General features: G+C 43.0%; 1 protein-coding gene and 1 long non-coding RNA gene across 2 annotated transcripts in view; one reads left to right on the forward strand and one right to left on the reverse strand.

Annotated features, from left to right (window-relative positions):
• Window positions 1–8,077: 8,077 nt before the first annotated feature.
• The window catches only part of LOC115653156, a 56,744-nt gene continuing 47,068 nt past the window's right edge, over window positions 8,078–17,753 (reverse strand). Inside the window, exon 4 of the long non-coding RNA XR_004000870.1 lies at window positions 8,078–8,171. This is a non-coding gene — a long non-coding RNA (uncharacterized LOC115653156). The remainder of the gene's footprint in view (window positions 8,172–17,753) is intronic.
• The window catches only part of FRMD4A (FERM domain containing 4A), a 410,751-nt gene continuing 401,476 nt past the window's right edge, over window positions 8,479–17,753 (forward strand). The window contains exon 1 of the mRNA XM_030565719.1: window positions 8,479–8,683. Within this exon, the coding sequence (XP_030421579.1) occupies window positions 8,651–8,683 (33 nt within the window). The 5' untranslated portion in view covers window positions 8,479–8,650. The remainder of the gene's footprint in view (window positions 8,684–17,753) is intronic.

A 17,753-nucleotide genomic window follows, 5' to 3' on the forward strand; every position in this document is an offset into this window, starting at 1 on the left:
TCTCCTGGATTGCTAGTCACCGGGAGACCAGTGCTGACTCCAGGCCAACCCTAGAGGGTTGGCAACCCTATTTAAAATGTCCTGATTGTCAGAAAGTGCTTAGCACCTGTCCTCAGGGCTCTTTAAAGCATCTCAACATGGGCACCCAAAATCACTTGTCTCACTTTAAAAAAAAATCTTAGCTTTGTGGGTGGAATGGAACAACTCTGAGAAATGGGTCATTTAGGTCTTAAGGATGCCATCAAATAAAGACGAGTTATTTTTATTTGAGTGCCATACGGGATGGGCTGTCCATGCCACACAAGGCAGAGCAGGTTAAATTAGGTCAATTAACCTGATAGGCAGCACCTCATGGGAGACTCAGGGATTTAAAGGCCAGTTGATGAGGAACCCCAGCTGACTAGGGGCAGGTTGAGCTTGTGTAAAGCAGCAAGCTGAGAACAGAGGAAGTAGTCTACAGTCACTCCCCAGGAGCAGAGTGGGGGAGTTCGGGGTGACAGTCTGCCAAGAAGTTACAGGGAAGTAGCCTATAGTTACTCCCTGTGAGGAAGGAGTTTGGACCAGTAAATCCAGGGGGACAGAAGAAGGAAGTAAGGAGTCCTGGGAAATAGCCACATGGTCTGGGAGCAAGCAGACTGTCGTTCCTAGACATAGGGTCCCTGGACTGGAATCCAGAGTAGTGGCTTAGCCCAGGTGGATTTTTCACACCCCTCACAATGTAGTTATATCAATATAGGTCTGTAGTGTAGACCTGGCCTTAGCTTTAAGGTGCCCCAGGTTGCATTTGTAGAGCTGGCAGTCTCAAATTAATAACACCCACAACCCTGCAAATGACTTGTAAATAAAACACTTGTAAATGTGACTATGAGAGTAACAGGCTAGGATAAACACAGACCAAAACACAACATGTTAGACTTACCTTTCTGATCAAAATCTTTCTTTATGTGTAGTAATAGAGGAGTTCAGAAAGGAATCAACTAGCCCCTTGGGGGGTGGAGGGAGAGATTTATAACTTTGCCTTAAAATTAATCCTCTGCTGAGACAGGAACTCAAAGCATCTTCTATATGTCAGTCTAACCTATCTTCAGTAGTTTTGTGAGTAATGCACAGGACTAGAACTCCCTATCCCACATATTAAAGATGGGGGAAACTGAGGCACAGAGGTTATGGGCTCAATTGTGACTTTAGGCCCAGTCTTCATCAAGAGGGTAGTGCATGAGCTGCATCACCCTAGGAGTATCCCCAGTAGCACTAGACTTCAAAGACACCTCTCTGAGTTGCAGTGCTCTCACCCGCACTACTTCCTTGTTTGATTGGGAGGGGGAGTCTACTGGCCTATATCAGTAGCAAATTCTACCACCCCATGCACTAGCTTGGCTCCACCCCAGCACTCACTGGCCAGTGTAGCCAACATTATGCATGTCCCTCTGCTGTCCACATTATTCAAAATGTATCATGAAAACATAGTAAAGGTTCAGGCTTTTGGTTTTGGGTTCTGTACTCTTTCCCTTTTGGCCATTGGAAAAAGGAGGGCATGGGTGGGGGGGAAAGAATCTGTACATTTTTCATTTTTGTGGGTTGTCTGAATTTGTTTCAAAATATTTTTTGCATGATTTTTTTATAATGAAAGGATGTTGGCCAGCTCTAGTTAGCAGTAAGCAGGTGCACAAAGCTTTTGCAGGCTACCTGGATATTGGGCCTGCAGGAGTATCTGGGCTGCTCTTAGTCTGTTATATGGACTTATATTCCAAATCACAACTTGGCCTCTAGTAACTTGATTAATATCCTGCAGCAAGTCAGTAGCGAAGCCTGGAATAGATTCCAGATCCATGTTTCCCATTCTCTTGACGTATTCCCAGGACTACATTGCTTCCTTCTAATGTGGGATTTGTTTTGCTGATGCTATGGGAGTAGTGCTTTGGCCTCCATTTGTTAGCATCTGCTATTTAATAAGAGCCTAACAAGATGCAGGAGATGATGGAGAAGCATAATGGCAATGAAATTCATACTCTTTTAAAGGCAAACGTTGCACTTATAGCAAACAAGCCATGAAAAGAAAAGCAAGCAGGAAAGATGCTTACAGTGTTAAATATTCACTAGTGTTCTACATGCTGCACATTCTAAAAATGAGGTGTGTTTCAACATTGCTACAGTAGATGATTGGGATTCCCCCCCACCCCTCCCCTTATAATGTCATAGCAATTCAGACTGCTGGGAAGTCACCATGGCAACACCTTGATGCTACCTTTTGTTCAGCTGATGATCTGACTTGTCACATGATCTCCGAGCAGTGCACACAATGTAACACAGCAGGTGATCTTATTGTCCTATTTAGTGACATAGTGAATAGACAGATCACCATAAGAAAATTTCGCAGAGATTTATTTCAGGCATGGCAAGACCGAAGAGGATCACTGATTGCCATGTCTCTGAAATGTTACTGTAGTGTGAATGACTCTCTCCTTTTGCTCATTTTATCACCACATACTGGTGTATAAAGACAGCTGGATCACCATACACCTCTTGATTAAACACCCCTAGCAAAGACTGGTGTACGAGAAAGGTGTTCTTTGATCATTTTAATCCTATGTAAGGGTATGATGGTGATTTAGGACTTTGTCCTGCAGTGTGCTATATATTCCTGTGTAGAGTGCACTTCTAGCTTCCACTGATCTCAAAGGGGGTTGAGAGCTCTCAGCATATTTCAGGACCAAGCTGTTTTTTAAAGACCAGACAGAGCCACAGAGGTTGGACCCAGGTCTAAACTTTCCCAGCCCTTGTGTGTGTTTTGGAGTTTATGGATTTGGTTCATCTACTGTTAGGGATCAGCTACAAAGCTTGGACCAGTATCTGGATTCACATCCTATGTTTCCCAAAGTTTATGGGTGTTCATCTCTGGGGGGGCTTCATTCAGGCCTGACTCTGGTAATGGCAAGTAAACTTTAATATAAAAAAAAAAGAGGATATTCAAATAAGCATCAAAGTTAAGATGCTTCTATGATTGAAAAATAGATCCTGCCAAACTAACCTCATATCTTCTATGGTTGAACTTACAAGTTTGGTTGATAAAGGTGGTAGTATTGACATAATATACTTAGACTTCTGTAAGGTGTCTGACTTGTTACCACATGACATTTTGATCTGAAGACTAGACAAATATAAAATTAACATGATACACATTAAATGGATTAAAAACTGGCTAGCTGATCTCAAAGTGGTTGTAACTGGGAGAATCATCAAGTGGGTGTGTGTTTCTTGGCCCTACACCATTTAACACTTTTATCAATGACCTGAAAGAAAACACAAGAACATGGATAAAACTTGCAGAAGCCCCAAAAACTGAGGGAGTGGTAAATAATGAAGAGGACAGGTCACTGACTCAGTAATCAGGATTGCTTGGTAAAGTGGGCACAAGAAAACAATATGCATTTTAATGTGGCTAAATGTATACATCTAGGAACAAAGAATGTAGGCCATACCTATGGAATGAGGAACTCTATCCTGGGAAGCAGGGAGTCTGAAAAGATTTGAGGATCAGAGTGGATAATCAGTTGAACATAAGCTTCCAGTATGACACTCTAGTCAAAAGAGCTAATGTGACCCTGGGATGCTAAACAGGGGTATCTCAAGTAGGAGTATAGAGGTTATTTTATCCTATACTTGGCATTAGTGTGATGGCAGCTGGAATACTGTGTTTCGTTCTGGTGCCTGCAATTCAGGAAGAATGTTGACAAATTGGAGAGGGTTCAGAGAAGAGCCACAAGAATGACTAAAGGATTAGAAAATATACCTTATAGTGGTAGATTCAAGGAGCCCAATCTAGTTAGCTTAACAAAAAGAAGACTAATGGGTGACTTGATTACAATCTATATGTACCGATGTGGGGAACAAATATTTAATAATGGGCTCTTAATTCTACCACAGAATACTAGACATTTTCAGACTGAAAATCAGCTGTACATTTTTAACAATGGGAGTAATTAACCATTGGTCATAGTAGATTCTCCATTACTGACCATTTTAAAATCCTAATTGGATGCTTTTCTAAAAGATCTGCTTGAACTGTTTTGTGAAAGTTCTATGGTCTGTATCAGAGGGTAGCTGTGTTAATCTGTATGCACAAAAACCAACTAGGAGTCTGGTGACACCTTAAAGACTAACAGATTTATTTGGGCATAAGCTTTCATGGGTTTTCAAAAAAAGAAAGCTTATGCCCAAATAAATCTATTAGTCTTTAAGGTGCCAGTGGACTCCTTGTTGTTTCTATGGTCTGTTATACAGGAGGTCAAGTGATCACAGTGGTTCCTTCTGGCTTTAGAATTTATAAGAAATGTAGAAACTGGATTATATGACCAAATTGCCTGTGATAGACACTGGACTCAGGGCAGGAGGTCCCTTCCAGTCCTCTGTTCATAAGCACCCCAGATCATGCTTTGTCCTGTGACATTGTTGGTGGATTTCTAGTAGGGCTGTTCAGTGCACAGATTGTGTATTTACCATGTGCTTGTACAGGACTCATTGCAACGAGACCTCTTAGTGCTTCTATAATAGTAGTAAATAACCTGGGTTATGTTTAGTGTCTTAGTTTTTTGTAGTTTCTAGTGGCATCAGCTGAGAGAAGATGTTAATTCTACTAAGCACTGTAGATGCACACAGAGTCCCTGCCCCAAAGAGTTCACAGGTCCAATACACAAAGAAAATAAGGTGAGAGATGTTTTATAGATGGGGAACGCAGGTACAAAGAGTGAGTGACCTGACCGAGGTCACACAGGAAGAGTGTGACAGAGTCAGAGTTTCCACCCAGTTCTGCAGAATCTCAATCCAGCACCTTAGCTGGCAAAATCATCCTTCCTTTCCCTAAAGAGGACAGGATCCCATGGAGTAAGGACAGGCAAACGCCAATGCAGCTGGCCTGCTGCTCTCCAACCTTAGAGCACTGGCTTCCTTTCATCCCATCCACTTTCCTGTGTGTCTTTAAACTAGGTTCGACGGGGACAGGTGAGCAAAGCCCACAGGTAAGTGGGGAACAAGACCTGGGAGATGGGTTGGAAACAGGAGGGAGCCCGGGCTATAATGGCAGAGAGGAAGAAGGGTCAGGGCAAAGCTGGGAGGCAAGATCAAACCAGTATCTTAGATGTCTATATACAAATGCAAGAAGTATGGGTAATAAGCAGGAAGAACTGGAAGTGCTAATAAATAAATTGGCATTACTGAAACTTGGTGGGATAATACACACGACTGGAATGTTGGTGTGGATGGGTATAGTCTGCTCAGGAAGGATAGACAGGGGAAAAAGGGAGGAGGTGTTGCCTTATATATTAAAAATGTACACACTTGGACTGAGGTGGAGATGGACATAGGAGACAGAAGTGTGGAGAGTCTCTGGGTTAGGCTAAAAGGGGTAAAAAAACACAGGTGATGTCGTGCTGGGAGTCTACTACAGGCCACCTAATCAGGTGGAAGAGGTGGATGAGGCTTTTTTTAAACAACTAACAAAATCATCCAAAGCCCAAGATTTGGTGGTGATGGGGGACTTCAACTATCCAGATATATGTTGGGAAAATAACACCGTGGGGCACAGACTATCCAATAAGTTCCTGGACTGCATTGCAGACAACTTTTTATTTCAGAAAGTTGAAAAAGCTACTAGGGGGGGAAGCTGTTCTAGACTTGATTTTAACAAATAGGGAGGAACTTGTTGAGAATTTGAAAGTAGAAGGAAGCTTGGGTGAAAGTGATCATGAAATCATAGAATTTGCAATTCTAAGGAAGGGTAGAAGGGAGTACAGCAGAATAGAGACAATGGATTTCAGGAAGGCAGATTTTGGTAAGCTCAGAGAGCTGATAGGTAAGGTCCCATGGGAATTAAGACACAGGGGAAAAACAACTGAGGAAAGTTGGCAGTTTTTCAAAGGGACGCTATTAAGGGCCCAAAAGCAAGTTATTCCGATGGTTAGGAAAGATAGAAAATGTGGCAAAAGACCACCTTGGCTTACCCTTGAGATCTTGCATGACCTACAAAATAAAAAGGCGTCATATAAAAAATGGAAACTAGGCCAGCTCACGAAGGATGAATATAGGCAAATAACACAGGAATGCAGAGGCAAGATTAGAAAAGCAAAGGCACAAAATGAACTCAAACTAGCTATGGGAATAAAGGGAAACAAGACTTTTTATCAATACATTAGAAGCAAGAGGAAGACTAAGGACAGGGTAGGCCCACTGCTCAATGAGGAGGGGGAAACTAACGGGAGACTTGGAAATGGCAGAGATGCTTAATGACTACTTTGTTTGTCTTCACTGAGAAGTCTGAAGGAATGTCTAGTATAGTGAATGCTTACAGGAAGAGGGTAGGTTTAGAAGAGAAAATAAGGAAAGAGCAAGTAAAAAATCACTTAGAAAAGTTAGATGCCTGCAAGTCACCAGGGCCTGATGAAATGCATCCTAGAATACTCAAGGAGTTAATAGAAGAGGTATCTGAGCCTCTAGCTATTATCTTTGGGAAATCATGGGAGACGGGGGAGATTCCAGAAGACTGGAAGGAGGCAAATATAGTGCCCATCTATAAAAAGGGAAATAAAAACAACCCAGGAAACTACAGACCAGTTAGTTTAACTTCTGTGCCAGGGAAGATAATGGAGCAGGTAATCAAAGAAATCATCTGCAAACACTTGGAAGGTGGTAAGGTGATAGGGAATAGCCAGCATGGATTTGTAAAGAACAAATCGTGTCAAAACTAATCTGATAGCGTTCTTTGATAGGATAACGAGCCTTGTGGATAAGGGAGAAGCGGTAGATGTGATATATCTAGACTTTAGTAAGGCATTTGATACAGTCTCGCATGATATTCTTATAGATAAGCTAGGAAAGTACAATTTAGATGGGGCTACTATAAGGTGGGTGCATAACTGGCTGGATAACCGTACTCAGAGAGTAGTTGTTAATGGCTCCCAATCCTGCTGGAAAGGTATAACAAGTGGGGGTTCTGTTTTGGGACCGGTTCTGTTCAATATCTTCATCAACGATTTAGATGTTGGCATAGAAAGTACACTTATTAAGTTTGCGGACGATACCAAACTGGGAGGGATTGCAACTGCTTTGGAGGACAGGGTCAAAATTCAAAATGATCTGGACAAATTGGAGAAATGGTCTGAGGTAAACAGGATGAAGTTCAATAAAGATAAATGCAAAGTGCTCCACTTAGGAAGGAACAATCAGTTTCACACATACAGAATGGGAAGAGTGTCTAGGAAGGAGTATGGCAGAAAGAGATCTAGGGGTCATAGTGGACCACAAGCTTAATATGAGTCAACAGTGTGATACTGTTGCAAAAAAAGCAAACATGATTCTGGGAAGCATTAACAGGTGTGTTGTAAACAAGACACGAGAAGTCATTCTTCCGCTTTACTCTGCGCTGGTTAGGCCTCAACTGGAGTATTGTGTCCAGTTCTGGGCACCGCATTTCAAGAAAGATGTGGAGAAATTGGAGAGGGTCCAGAGAAGAGCAACAAGAATGATTAAAGGTCTTGAGGACATGACCTATGAAGGAAGGCTGAAGGAATTGGGTTTGTTTAGTTTGGAAAAGAGAAGACTGAGAGGGGACATAATAGCAGTTTTCAGGTATCTAAAAGGGTGTCATCAGGAGGAGGGAGAAAACTTGTTCACCTTAGCCTCCAATGATAGAACAAGAAGCAATGGGCTTAAACTGCAGCAAGGGAGATTTAGGTTGAACATTAGGAAAAAGTTCCTAACTGTCAGGGTAGTTAAACACTGGAATAGATTGCCTAGGGAAGTTGTGGAATCTCCATCACTGGAGATATTTAAGAGTAGGTTAGATAAATGTCTGTCAGGGATGGTCTAGACAGTATTTGGTCCTGCCATGAGGGCAGGGGACTGGACTCGATGACCTCTTGAGGTCCCTTCCAGTCCTAGAGTCTGATCTTTTTCACTTACAACTGAGAGCAGCATCCTTGAGTGAAACAGACAGGAGGGTGGGTGTATTCAGCATCCTCCTTGACAGCCCAAGCACTCCGGAGTTGATACTCACTCACCTATTCACCACTGCAGGCAGTCCCCGAACAGCTAGCTGAGAGAAGCATGTTGCTTAAAGCTGTGGATCTGGAATATGATGTTTTAATAATAACCCCAGAAAATCTACTGCTCAGCCACACCTGCAATTGAGACTTTTGTTGTCAGTCTTTTTAGCGACTCCAGAGTGGTTACTTGTCAGCCACACAAAAGGAGGCTAGAAAATGCTGCCTATTAATAACCCTCCTCGTGCTACTACAGGCAATGCGGAGTCCCGGACCCACCACACTTGTCCCGTGTGATCCTGCGCTCGGGCTAAGATCCCTTGTCCTGGGCTGAACGCATTACGTAAGACAGGGAGCGTTTGTCAGCGGCTCTGGTACCAATCTAGCTACAGGCGGCTCGTGCAGAGAGGGGGTGGCGAGAGGAAAGCTCCGCCAGGCACCGAGCTCCACACCGCTGCTGGCTGCAAGTTCGCCGGGTCGGCTCGGTGGCTCATCTGGCGCGAGGGACGCGTCCCTGGTGGGTCTTGAGGGGACGCCGACTCCGGCGCTGGGGGAATGACTGAGGAAGGGAAGAGGGACTGACCCGGAGGACGGACTGGCATGAGGCTCCCGCCGCAATGGAAGGGCTCCTGTCTCCGATGAGAGCCAAGGTAGGCGGGGGGAGCACCGGGAATGCCTTGGGAAGCTGCTGCCTCCCGGGGAGGCGCGGGGCTGTCTGGGCGAACAGGAGACTCCCCGCTTTTGTCTCCCGGCTCTTGCACAACTGCACTTGGGGAGGCGACTCTGTGGAGACGCGAGCGGAGCCGCTTCAAAGCGGGGGGGGGGGTGTCCACCCCTCTTCCCGTCACTCTCTCTCGCCAGAGGGGACCTGAGTTTGTTTTTTGGAGGAGACGGACCGCTCTTTATAGGGGTTCCCCATCTGAGCCTCTCCCGTGGGGGGAGGGGTGTGCAGACACCCAGGGCGCTGTGCCAGTGACTGCCAACCCGCGGGGCGGTGGGGCTGCTCCCGGGTGCCGGAGTCGCACTTTCCAGGGGAGGAAAAGCGCCCATCTAGGCACAGACCGGAGCATTTCCCTGAACGCTCCGAAAGGGAGAGTAAAAGTGTGGCACGTTCCAGGCGTGCGTGGACTGGTCCCCCGGCTTCTCCGCTCTCCCACTCTCCGTAGCGGGGCAGCCTTCGCCTTCTTCCATTCGGGGACTTTGAGCTCCCAAGGAAATACAGTCAGAGGCGGAAAAGCCCAGTGCTGGGCTTGGTTCTGCAAAATCTGGTGTGCCAGGAAGGTGTTCTCTGATCCTTTACTCCCACAACAGGGTATGGGACATAGCTATTGACAAAGCTGTGGCTGGGACGATTTAGTTGGTCTTGCTTTGAGCAGGGGGTTGGACTAGATGACCTCCTGAGGTCCCTTCCAATCCTGCTATTCCATGAGGGTGATTGATGACTTCACCCTGCCATGTGCTACGTATTCCTGCTGTAGGGAGCACTTCTAGCTTCCATAGACATCAAAGGAGATTGAGGGCTCTCGGCATATTCCAAGGGGGTGAGGCGGGTGGATCCCATCCTACATTACCCAGTCGCTACCAGCACATACTGGAGCAGGTGAAGCTCCGTTGGGCGGCCCAGTTCCAGTCGGTTGCAGCTTTGCAGTGAGAGAACTGGTACAGAATGAGAGTTCTCAGCAGCAGCAAGACTGTCTAACATGAGAACCATTTAAGGGGGTGTATAATCTAGGGAGAGAACTATTAGACTGGGTGTTTTACAGTTCTGCTACCTGGAGATCTGCACTGATACACTCACCTTCGTTACTGAGTATTTTTAAACCTCTGTTTCCAAGCTTTTACTATTAAAAACCCTCTATTGCCAACAAAGGGCTATAACTTAACCCTGTATCCAAGTGATAATTTTTATCACTGTCTCGCACCTTTTTTGCTTTACATGTAATGTGCAGGCCAATGGGGGCTGCTGGAAGCAGCGGCCAGTAAGTCCCTTGGCCTGCGCTGCTTCCAGCAGCTCCCATTGGCCTGGAGCAGCGAACGCGGCCAGTGGGAGCTGCGATTGGCCGGACCTGCTGACCGGGCAGGTAAACAAACACAAACCGGCCTGGCCCGCCAGGGGCTTTCCCCGCACAAGCGACAACCCCAGTTTGAGAAACACTGCGTTAGCATGTATCCCCTTTGCTGGGCATTATAAAACAATGTTGCTGATGGCATTTTATAAAATGTTCACGTGGTACTTTAGGGTCATGCATCTGCACCTACTATGATTAAAGGGGAATATGCACATTACACTTATTAAAAGAACTAAGTGGTTTTTTTGTTTTTGTTTTTTGTTTTTATTTTATTTTTTTTGCAACAAGATATAAAAGACTGTCAACCGGAGGGAAAGTCCGTAATGTTGGGGGTGATGTTTCCATTGTGTGTTCCTGTATCCACCCTTTTGAAATTCTAGCCTTAGGCAAGCTAGCATGGTTTTGGTGTGTTATCAGGCTAATGTTGGAATTACAGTTGAGTGTGAGTAATATCAGCACCTGCAGCATCATTTATGTTAAATGCACACACAGCTATAAAAATGATCCAGTAAAAGAGGTGGAAATTTAATGCTAGTGGGCTGGGCCCCTGGCCATATATTCTGCTTGTCAATCTAACTTGCATCATAAATACAGTTGGAATTTAATAGTAATACTGTTAATAAGACTTCATTGTGACAATTACATCTTCAAGGTTATTTATTGCTCCTTCAGAGGAATCTACGTGGAGATTTAGACCCAGACCTCTAGATCCTGTTTTGTTCTGATGGAATACGAAGGGTCAGACTCTGATCTGCATAATCTTGGTGTAATTCAGAGTAATCCCTTAAAAGACAGACCCCCATTTTGTTTATATTGGTGCCAGAGTAACTCCACTGAAGGTATAAGACCAGATTCTGAACTTGGTTAACTTGAAGTAAATTTGGAGTAACTCCATGGAAGCTGATGCAGTTACTCCAGAGTTACATCATATAACAAAGGTCAGAGTCTGTATTTAAGTTTCTATGCAAAAGCAATGTGAAAATTACTTCAAGAAACATTTTTAATTCACTTATGTTCTCTCTGAAGTCCTTACCTAATGGAGAATTGAACATAAATTCAATAACCTCACAAAATAAAATCTTGCTGTAAATGCAGATAGCTAGAATTTTTCCATTGCATTATGATGAGGTGCAAATAAACAAATGTTTGCTTTTAAAATTTAACTTCTGGTTTCCTGAAGTCACATGCAGTTCTATTTCAAATGCTCAAATCTAGAGAAGGCATTTTAAAACAAATACACACAGAATGCTCATTTGTCTACGTGTACATAAGAAGCAGGCCCATTGCTTTTAATTATCCATGAAGTCCCTTTTACAGTACTCAAGCAGCTTGAAGGGCCCAAAAAGTGAAGTAAACTGCATTTACACCTTACTTTTTTTTCTAACCGTGCAAAGAAAAGGGGTCTTACTGTGAATGAGATTCAGTTTGAAGATTAGAAATACTCTCTGCTATGCTCCTACGTGAGACTTCAGTCTGTTATTTTGCATGGAAGTTATCTGAATTTCAGATTCTATAAAATGTTGATCCATTTGGTCACTGAAGCAAGCTAGATTTCTGTATAGCATGGTTACTTAATAACTTAGCAACACTAGAAAATATTTAGGGTAAATTGGACATCAAACAGTAATTGCAGTATACCATGTGATAGACTTCACCAGACTAAATCATGGGTGCTTAATGCATTTATACCTTAAAATTTGCCTAAATGGCACATGAATGTGTAAGGTTAAGGCAAAGTAGAGTAATGTGGTGGTAAAATAAAATTAAGGCAGCTAAGTGGAATGCACCTGTGAACCTTGGCAGCATTCTTGTGTTGATGGTTACATTTCACTTGGTTTAAAATAAGGGAGTGCTGCACTACCACTCTGGGATAATCAGACTTAATTATGACATTAAATATTACCAGCACATATTAATTGGATTCTTCTGCCTAGCATGGTTATGATTAATAGAAATCTTAACAAATGAACACACATGATGATTCAGCATACCACCTTTGAAAGACTAGGAAGTTCATGGAATACAGCTGGCCTTTAAAAGAAGGAAGAAATGTATAAATATAACTAGCCTCTCCCTTTTGATTTGTTTGATAATCCTCAAGCACTCACAGTTCTCCTTAATCCTCAATGTACTGCCTTTAGTGAATTATGCTGGTATAAGAATTTCAGTAATTTCAGTTTCTCTGCAGCTAACACATGCCAGCGTATGCTACTGAATTTGCAATGAGCACCTGGCTTGAACCATGCAAAATTGGCTAACTGTGCCCTTTTTTCTCCTGGGGAAGAACGGATTTGCAGGCGGGTGAGGAGGAATCATCAAAGCAATATGTTTTCTTTCGACTGACAGAACTGTTGAGTGAACTTTTCATCTGTTCACAAATGTACACAGAGGGTAAATGGAGATTAATTACCATCGAATTTACTAAGCATTGCATCTAGAGATAATGAATTTTTAGTGTTTTGTATACAGAGAATTCAGCTAGGGAACTCAATAAATACGGTGTGCAATGTTTAGATAGAGAAGCCCCATTAGTGTTTTAAAAGCTCTATTATTGAATCTTAACTGTATCAGTTTATTATAGGTTCTTGGGATTAGCAAATTCCCATGGTGTTACTGTTTTGTGTGGTGGTTTTTTTGTGTGTTTTTTTTTTTTTTGGTTGTTGAACCTTTTTCTTGTGGCTGCATTAAAGACTTTTTTTTTCAACCACTCAATCACTCTTCTGAGTGGTTGAATTACCCCTTCTATATTCTATAGATAAGTTCACTACTTACAAATCAGTGTTGATAAGCCCTGGAAGATATTGCATCCATGTTCTGCCTTACTTTGACAGCCATTGAATGATGGAGACACTGGGCCATTGAGATTGATGGAGGGGATTGGGAGGGGGACTTACCCTAAACAAGAGTTCTGGAGTAGAAAATGCCCAACCAGCTCTACTCAGTAGTTAGAGATCTTGGATGTCTGATTACTGTTTTGTGTGTGTTTTTGTCTCCTGGATGTGAACTGAAAAGTGAAGTTTTCAGATACAACACTGAAGCTCTGATGTGCTTTTTTTGTTGGGACCAAAAAAAAAATTCTATTAAGCTCCAATCCATCAAATCACTTGAGCATGTTTTTAACTTTAACCTCAGTGGGACTGCTCATGTGTTTAAAGTTAAGCATGTGCATAAGTGCCCCAGTGTATCAGAATAAAAATGCTTAGCCCCATTTTAAGAATTACATGTGTTATGATACAATATATGGGAATCCTTCATGTAACTTCTGCATAACTTATTAACATTGACAGGACCCAGTGTGGGGACAGTTTTCAGACAGAACATTCACATCACTCCTTTGGAAACTCAAATTGCATAATAAAGGCGCAATTATACATCTAAATTTGGGTGTCCTATTTCAATATCTACCTATGAAAATTGGGCACTGCTAGTGTACAGAGTGTGGAAATTTCTCAGTCACCTAAGGGACTTGAATATCTAGCTTCCACTAAATTCTAATGGGCATTCAGCATCCAAAGCTCTAAACTCCTCTGCCTGTCACCAGGTATGTTATCCCTGTGTAAGATATAGTAGGTGATCTGCAAAGTGTCAGTAGTATCTGATGGGAGTACAGTATTCTGTGTAACAACTTAGCAGAATGGCTTTGCCTGTCACTCTGGGGTTAATAATGCTGTGTGAGATGTGCTGAGGTTGTAGATAATAAAGTATAATTAAAAAAAAAAATGAAGAGCTAGGTCTGTCTTAATCATAGTCTTATACATGCAGGTGTTGTATGGGTGTTTCCAAGAGCAGAATTTACTTTCATATTTGAATAGCTCTTTGCTATAGAAAAGTTGGGGTATGTAAAGTATGGGTAGAATATAAAAAGTGGAAGTGGTGTCTATTTCACAACACTTCTTCAGTCAATATAGTATTATCTGATTGGTTTTGCTTTTGCTTCACATCTTAAAAAAGATATGGAAAAAATCAAATTACATGGTTTTTCCTCCCCAGTCCTGCTTTGTATCCATGCAGCATGGTAGAGTATTCTATCTGAATGTTTGAACTGCTGCTGCACTAGGGCACAATGTTGGCAAGAGTGCATTGTTTAGAATATATGGTAAATCATTGTTGCATATCTTAGGTGGGAACTGGGCTGCTGTGCTGCTGGTAGAGATGGCTGTTTATATTGCAAAAGATCCCACTCATTGTGTGAGGCTGGACAAACCTATGACAAACCAACCTCTTTCTCAAAGAGCTTTCTAGCTAAAAAAAACAGGGTGAAATCTTGACTCTCAGAATTTTGCCACTGGTTTCTATGGGAACAGATTTCCCCCCAGAATCTGATACCTTACTTGCTTTGACTAGCACCTTACTCCACTAATAGTCCCTTTGAAGTCACTAGGACTGGATTGAAGGTACTATGAAGCTAAAGCGAGAATAATAGCATCTAGCCCTAAATAAGAACAAGATGTAATAAGAGGGTATGGAACATGAAAAAGGAAGAGTGACAAGGGTAGGACACATGGTTGCATATCCAATTAACTTACTGTACAATTTAGAGGCTTCAAGGCTTTTCAATAAGTGGTGAAGGATCTTGTTGAATGGCTACCTACCCTAGTCATTTCAGTAAGCAGTTTACCATGGGTGTCTGTTGGCTAGCATGTTTGCCTGTCTGCGAATAAAGAATTAAAATTCTTCCCCCTGTGAGACGTGAATCATAAGGTTACATAGGTATTAGTTGTGAATGGTCTTAAAGTCAGTACTGCTGTAAAATAAACTTAAGAGGAAGATTATGCTGCAAAAATGATGGTCCATTCATGATGATAGATCGGTGCTTTACTATGGAGTACAACTGGCTGCAAAGCTCTCTAGGCTGTAAGGTCATGCTGAAGGATATTTTGGCAGGTCTCAGTGCTGTGTGCTTAAGCTAGTTGTTTATGAATACTTGGCATGCAATAAAGTACTTGCATAATGCCGGTTTCACATACAGTGGGCCCCATCCTTTGCTAGTGCAAATCAGTTTAGCTCCAGGGATTTCAAGGGCACTCAACTGATTTTATGCTGTCTGAGAATGTGCCTCATAATAGTTTCACTGGCCTTTTGAGTGTGTGCGCACACACACAGACACACTGGTCAAGGAAGGTCTAGGTATAGTTAATCCTGCTTCAGCATGAGGGAGCAGAAAGTGGTGCTGGACTAGAGACCAAGAGGTCAGCTAGCAGCTCAACATTTTTATGATTTGTGTGTTCTATAGGCTTTCATCCCAGAGCATGTCTGGGTATATAACTAAATCTGAACTTCCATGGTATTTATCACAATCTCTAAGCATGTCACAATTTTAAGGCCCACATTTTAACAAACTACAATAAAAATATCTCTTTAAAAAAAACAACTTCCAAAAGTCTTGCCAGACCCAGCATAATCCCCTTCATAGCCCAGGCATAATCACATAACCCAGCTGCCATGAAAGACTACTTCACTTCATAGCTTCCAGCATAATCACCCCCTATTTCTACTAACTCTCCTTCCCCTCAGTCTTCCTGCCCAGGAAAAGCATGAGAAAACAGATTGCTTTTGCAGCAGGTCATAAGCTAGCAAATCCCAACTCCAGTGAACTAAGGCAAGAAGCCAGATCTCTAGCCATGGTCTTCTCGCTGAGGGTCCAGATCTCATCCCCCTCTCCTATACCAGGGGCTGTTAGCTCAAGTGCTTAGGAGGATTGCATCTGCCACAGCATTACATAAAGGTAGAGGCAGTCTCTCAGGTAGATCTTCCCTAATCACATGCTCAATCAATCCCGGTGATTTAAGGTGGTGAGATAATTAAAAGGGAAATCATTAGTGATTTATCTAAGGCTGGATCTCTGAATTGCTGGGTTTGGAGTAAGATTGTGGAGGTGAGTTCTTAAAGAAAGCAAACTTCATTAAGAAAAGATTAATTCATGTTGGATAAGGGGAATCCTGTCTAATGCCATAAAAATACCCTACCAGTGGTTCCATTGGGACTACTCAGGTGAGTAAGGGCTCTGTGATCTGATCCACTGGCAGTATTTGAGGTGTAAGGTTATACTTTGTAAGTAAGGATGGCAGTCTTGTCTGTAATGTTTTGCGGTCCTTGGAAATGGATGAGGTGAGGTGGAAAGTTAAAAAGCCTTAGAAGTTCACTGAATTTTATCTGTCACCTTATTACATCGCCCTGTGATAGAACTATACAAACCCCACACAGGCTGAAAAGGTTAATGAATTGTGCTCACTGCAATCAGCCCTGCCTGCTACACCTCTGGGTGTCAGGCCTGTAGGAGAGGGGCTGAAAAGGAGAGCTGGCGCAGTTGTAGCGGGCCAGGAAGGAGACCAGATCAACTGCTCTCTCTTGAGAAGAGAAGCCCAGCTGGAGCCAGGAACGAAGAAGGATTATAGCCAGTCATAGCCTCCCTGAAGGAAAGGCAGCCTTGATGCCAGACTGGGTTTATCAGGGGCTTGCCCACTGGTTGTTTTAGCCTGCCAGGAAAAGGGTACCCTCCCACCCCGTCCCATGGGAGAAGGCTGGGCTCTGAGAGCTGAGGACAAGCAGATGAATAACCTCATAGTGGCTGAGAACTAAGCCCCCTTGGGATAAAAAAAACTCCTTTTATTTCATGTTTGTTTTGGGGATGGCAACTTTGGACTTCATTTTGCTGGGAGGGGGTGGTTGAACTTTTGTAGTGACCTTCCAGAGGACCAAGTCTTAAGCTACCAGACTGGTCTGGAAACCACACTTGAGAAACTAAGGCAGAGTAGTTCTGGCAGGGTTCTGTGCTGCAAGGAGGTGCATGGGGCAGAGAGAGACCCTAGCACTGTAGTAATAGTATTAATCCTCACATGACCACTGTCAGGTACGAAAGTGCTATATTATCCCCATTTTACAGATACGGAACAAAAGTATATGGTTTAATTCCTGGCTCAGTCACAAACTAAACCCAGGTCTCTCAAGTCCTAGTTCCGTGTTCTATCCACTAGACCATACTTCCTACACATGGACTGCAATTGTAAGTATAAAAATAAGTTGGGGGTGACCCTCCTTTGTGAATGTATAGGTGATTTAAGCACAACACTCTTTCCACCGAGAAGGAAAATCAGTGGCTGACATTTGTACATCTATCAGGGGCAGAAGGAGTCTTGGACTATGCTTTGAAACAGTTGTACTGTGGGAAACAGTTGCACACAATTGATTATCTCTTAGGCCCTACCTTGCTCCCACAGAAGTCAGTGGGAGATTTGTGATCTACCTCAGTGGCATCAGAATCAGAGCTTTAATTAGGACATCTCATCAGTATGAGAATATCCGTTAGTACAGTTTTGTCCCTTCATGCCTGGTAGGGGAAATGGACTCAAATGGGAAATCAGCCTGGTGTTTAGGGGAGAGAGTAAGAGTTCCAGAGGAGGCATAAGCTCCCCAGGAGATGTGATAAAGGGATATTTCTCCCCAATGCCCTAATCTCACTCTATTCCTGCCAGCTCTGTCCACTTTTGCATCTTCTCCAGCTATCTCCAGGACCCCTGATGAGTAGGAGTTGGTGGTGGATTGTGGTGATTAGAAAACGGGAAGTGTTCCCCTTGGAAAACTTCAGCTACATGCTACAATTGAAAAATTTCAACCCAAAACTGGAAGCTAGTATGAGACTGTAATGTAATAA

The sequence above is a fragment of the Gopherus evgoodei genome, chromosome 1, assembly GCF_007399415.2.
Source record: "Gopherus evgoodei ecotype Sinaloan lineage chromosome 1, rGopEvg1_v1.p, whole genome shotgun sequence".
Taxonomy (NCBI): domain Eukaryota; kingdom Metazoa; phylum Chordata; order Testudines; family Testudinidae; genus Gopherus; species Gopherus evgoodei.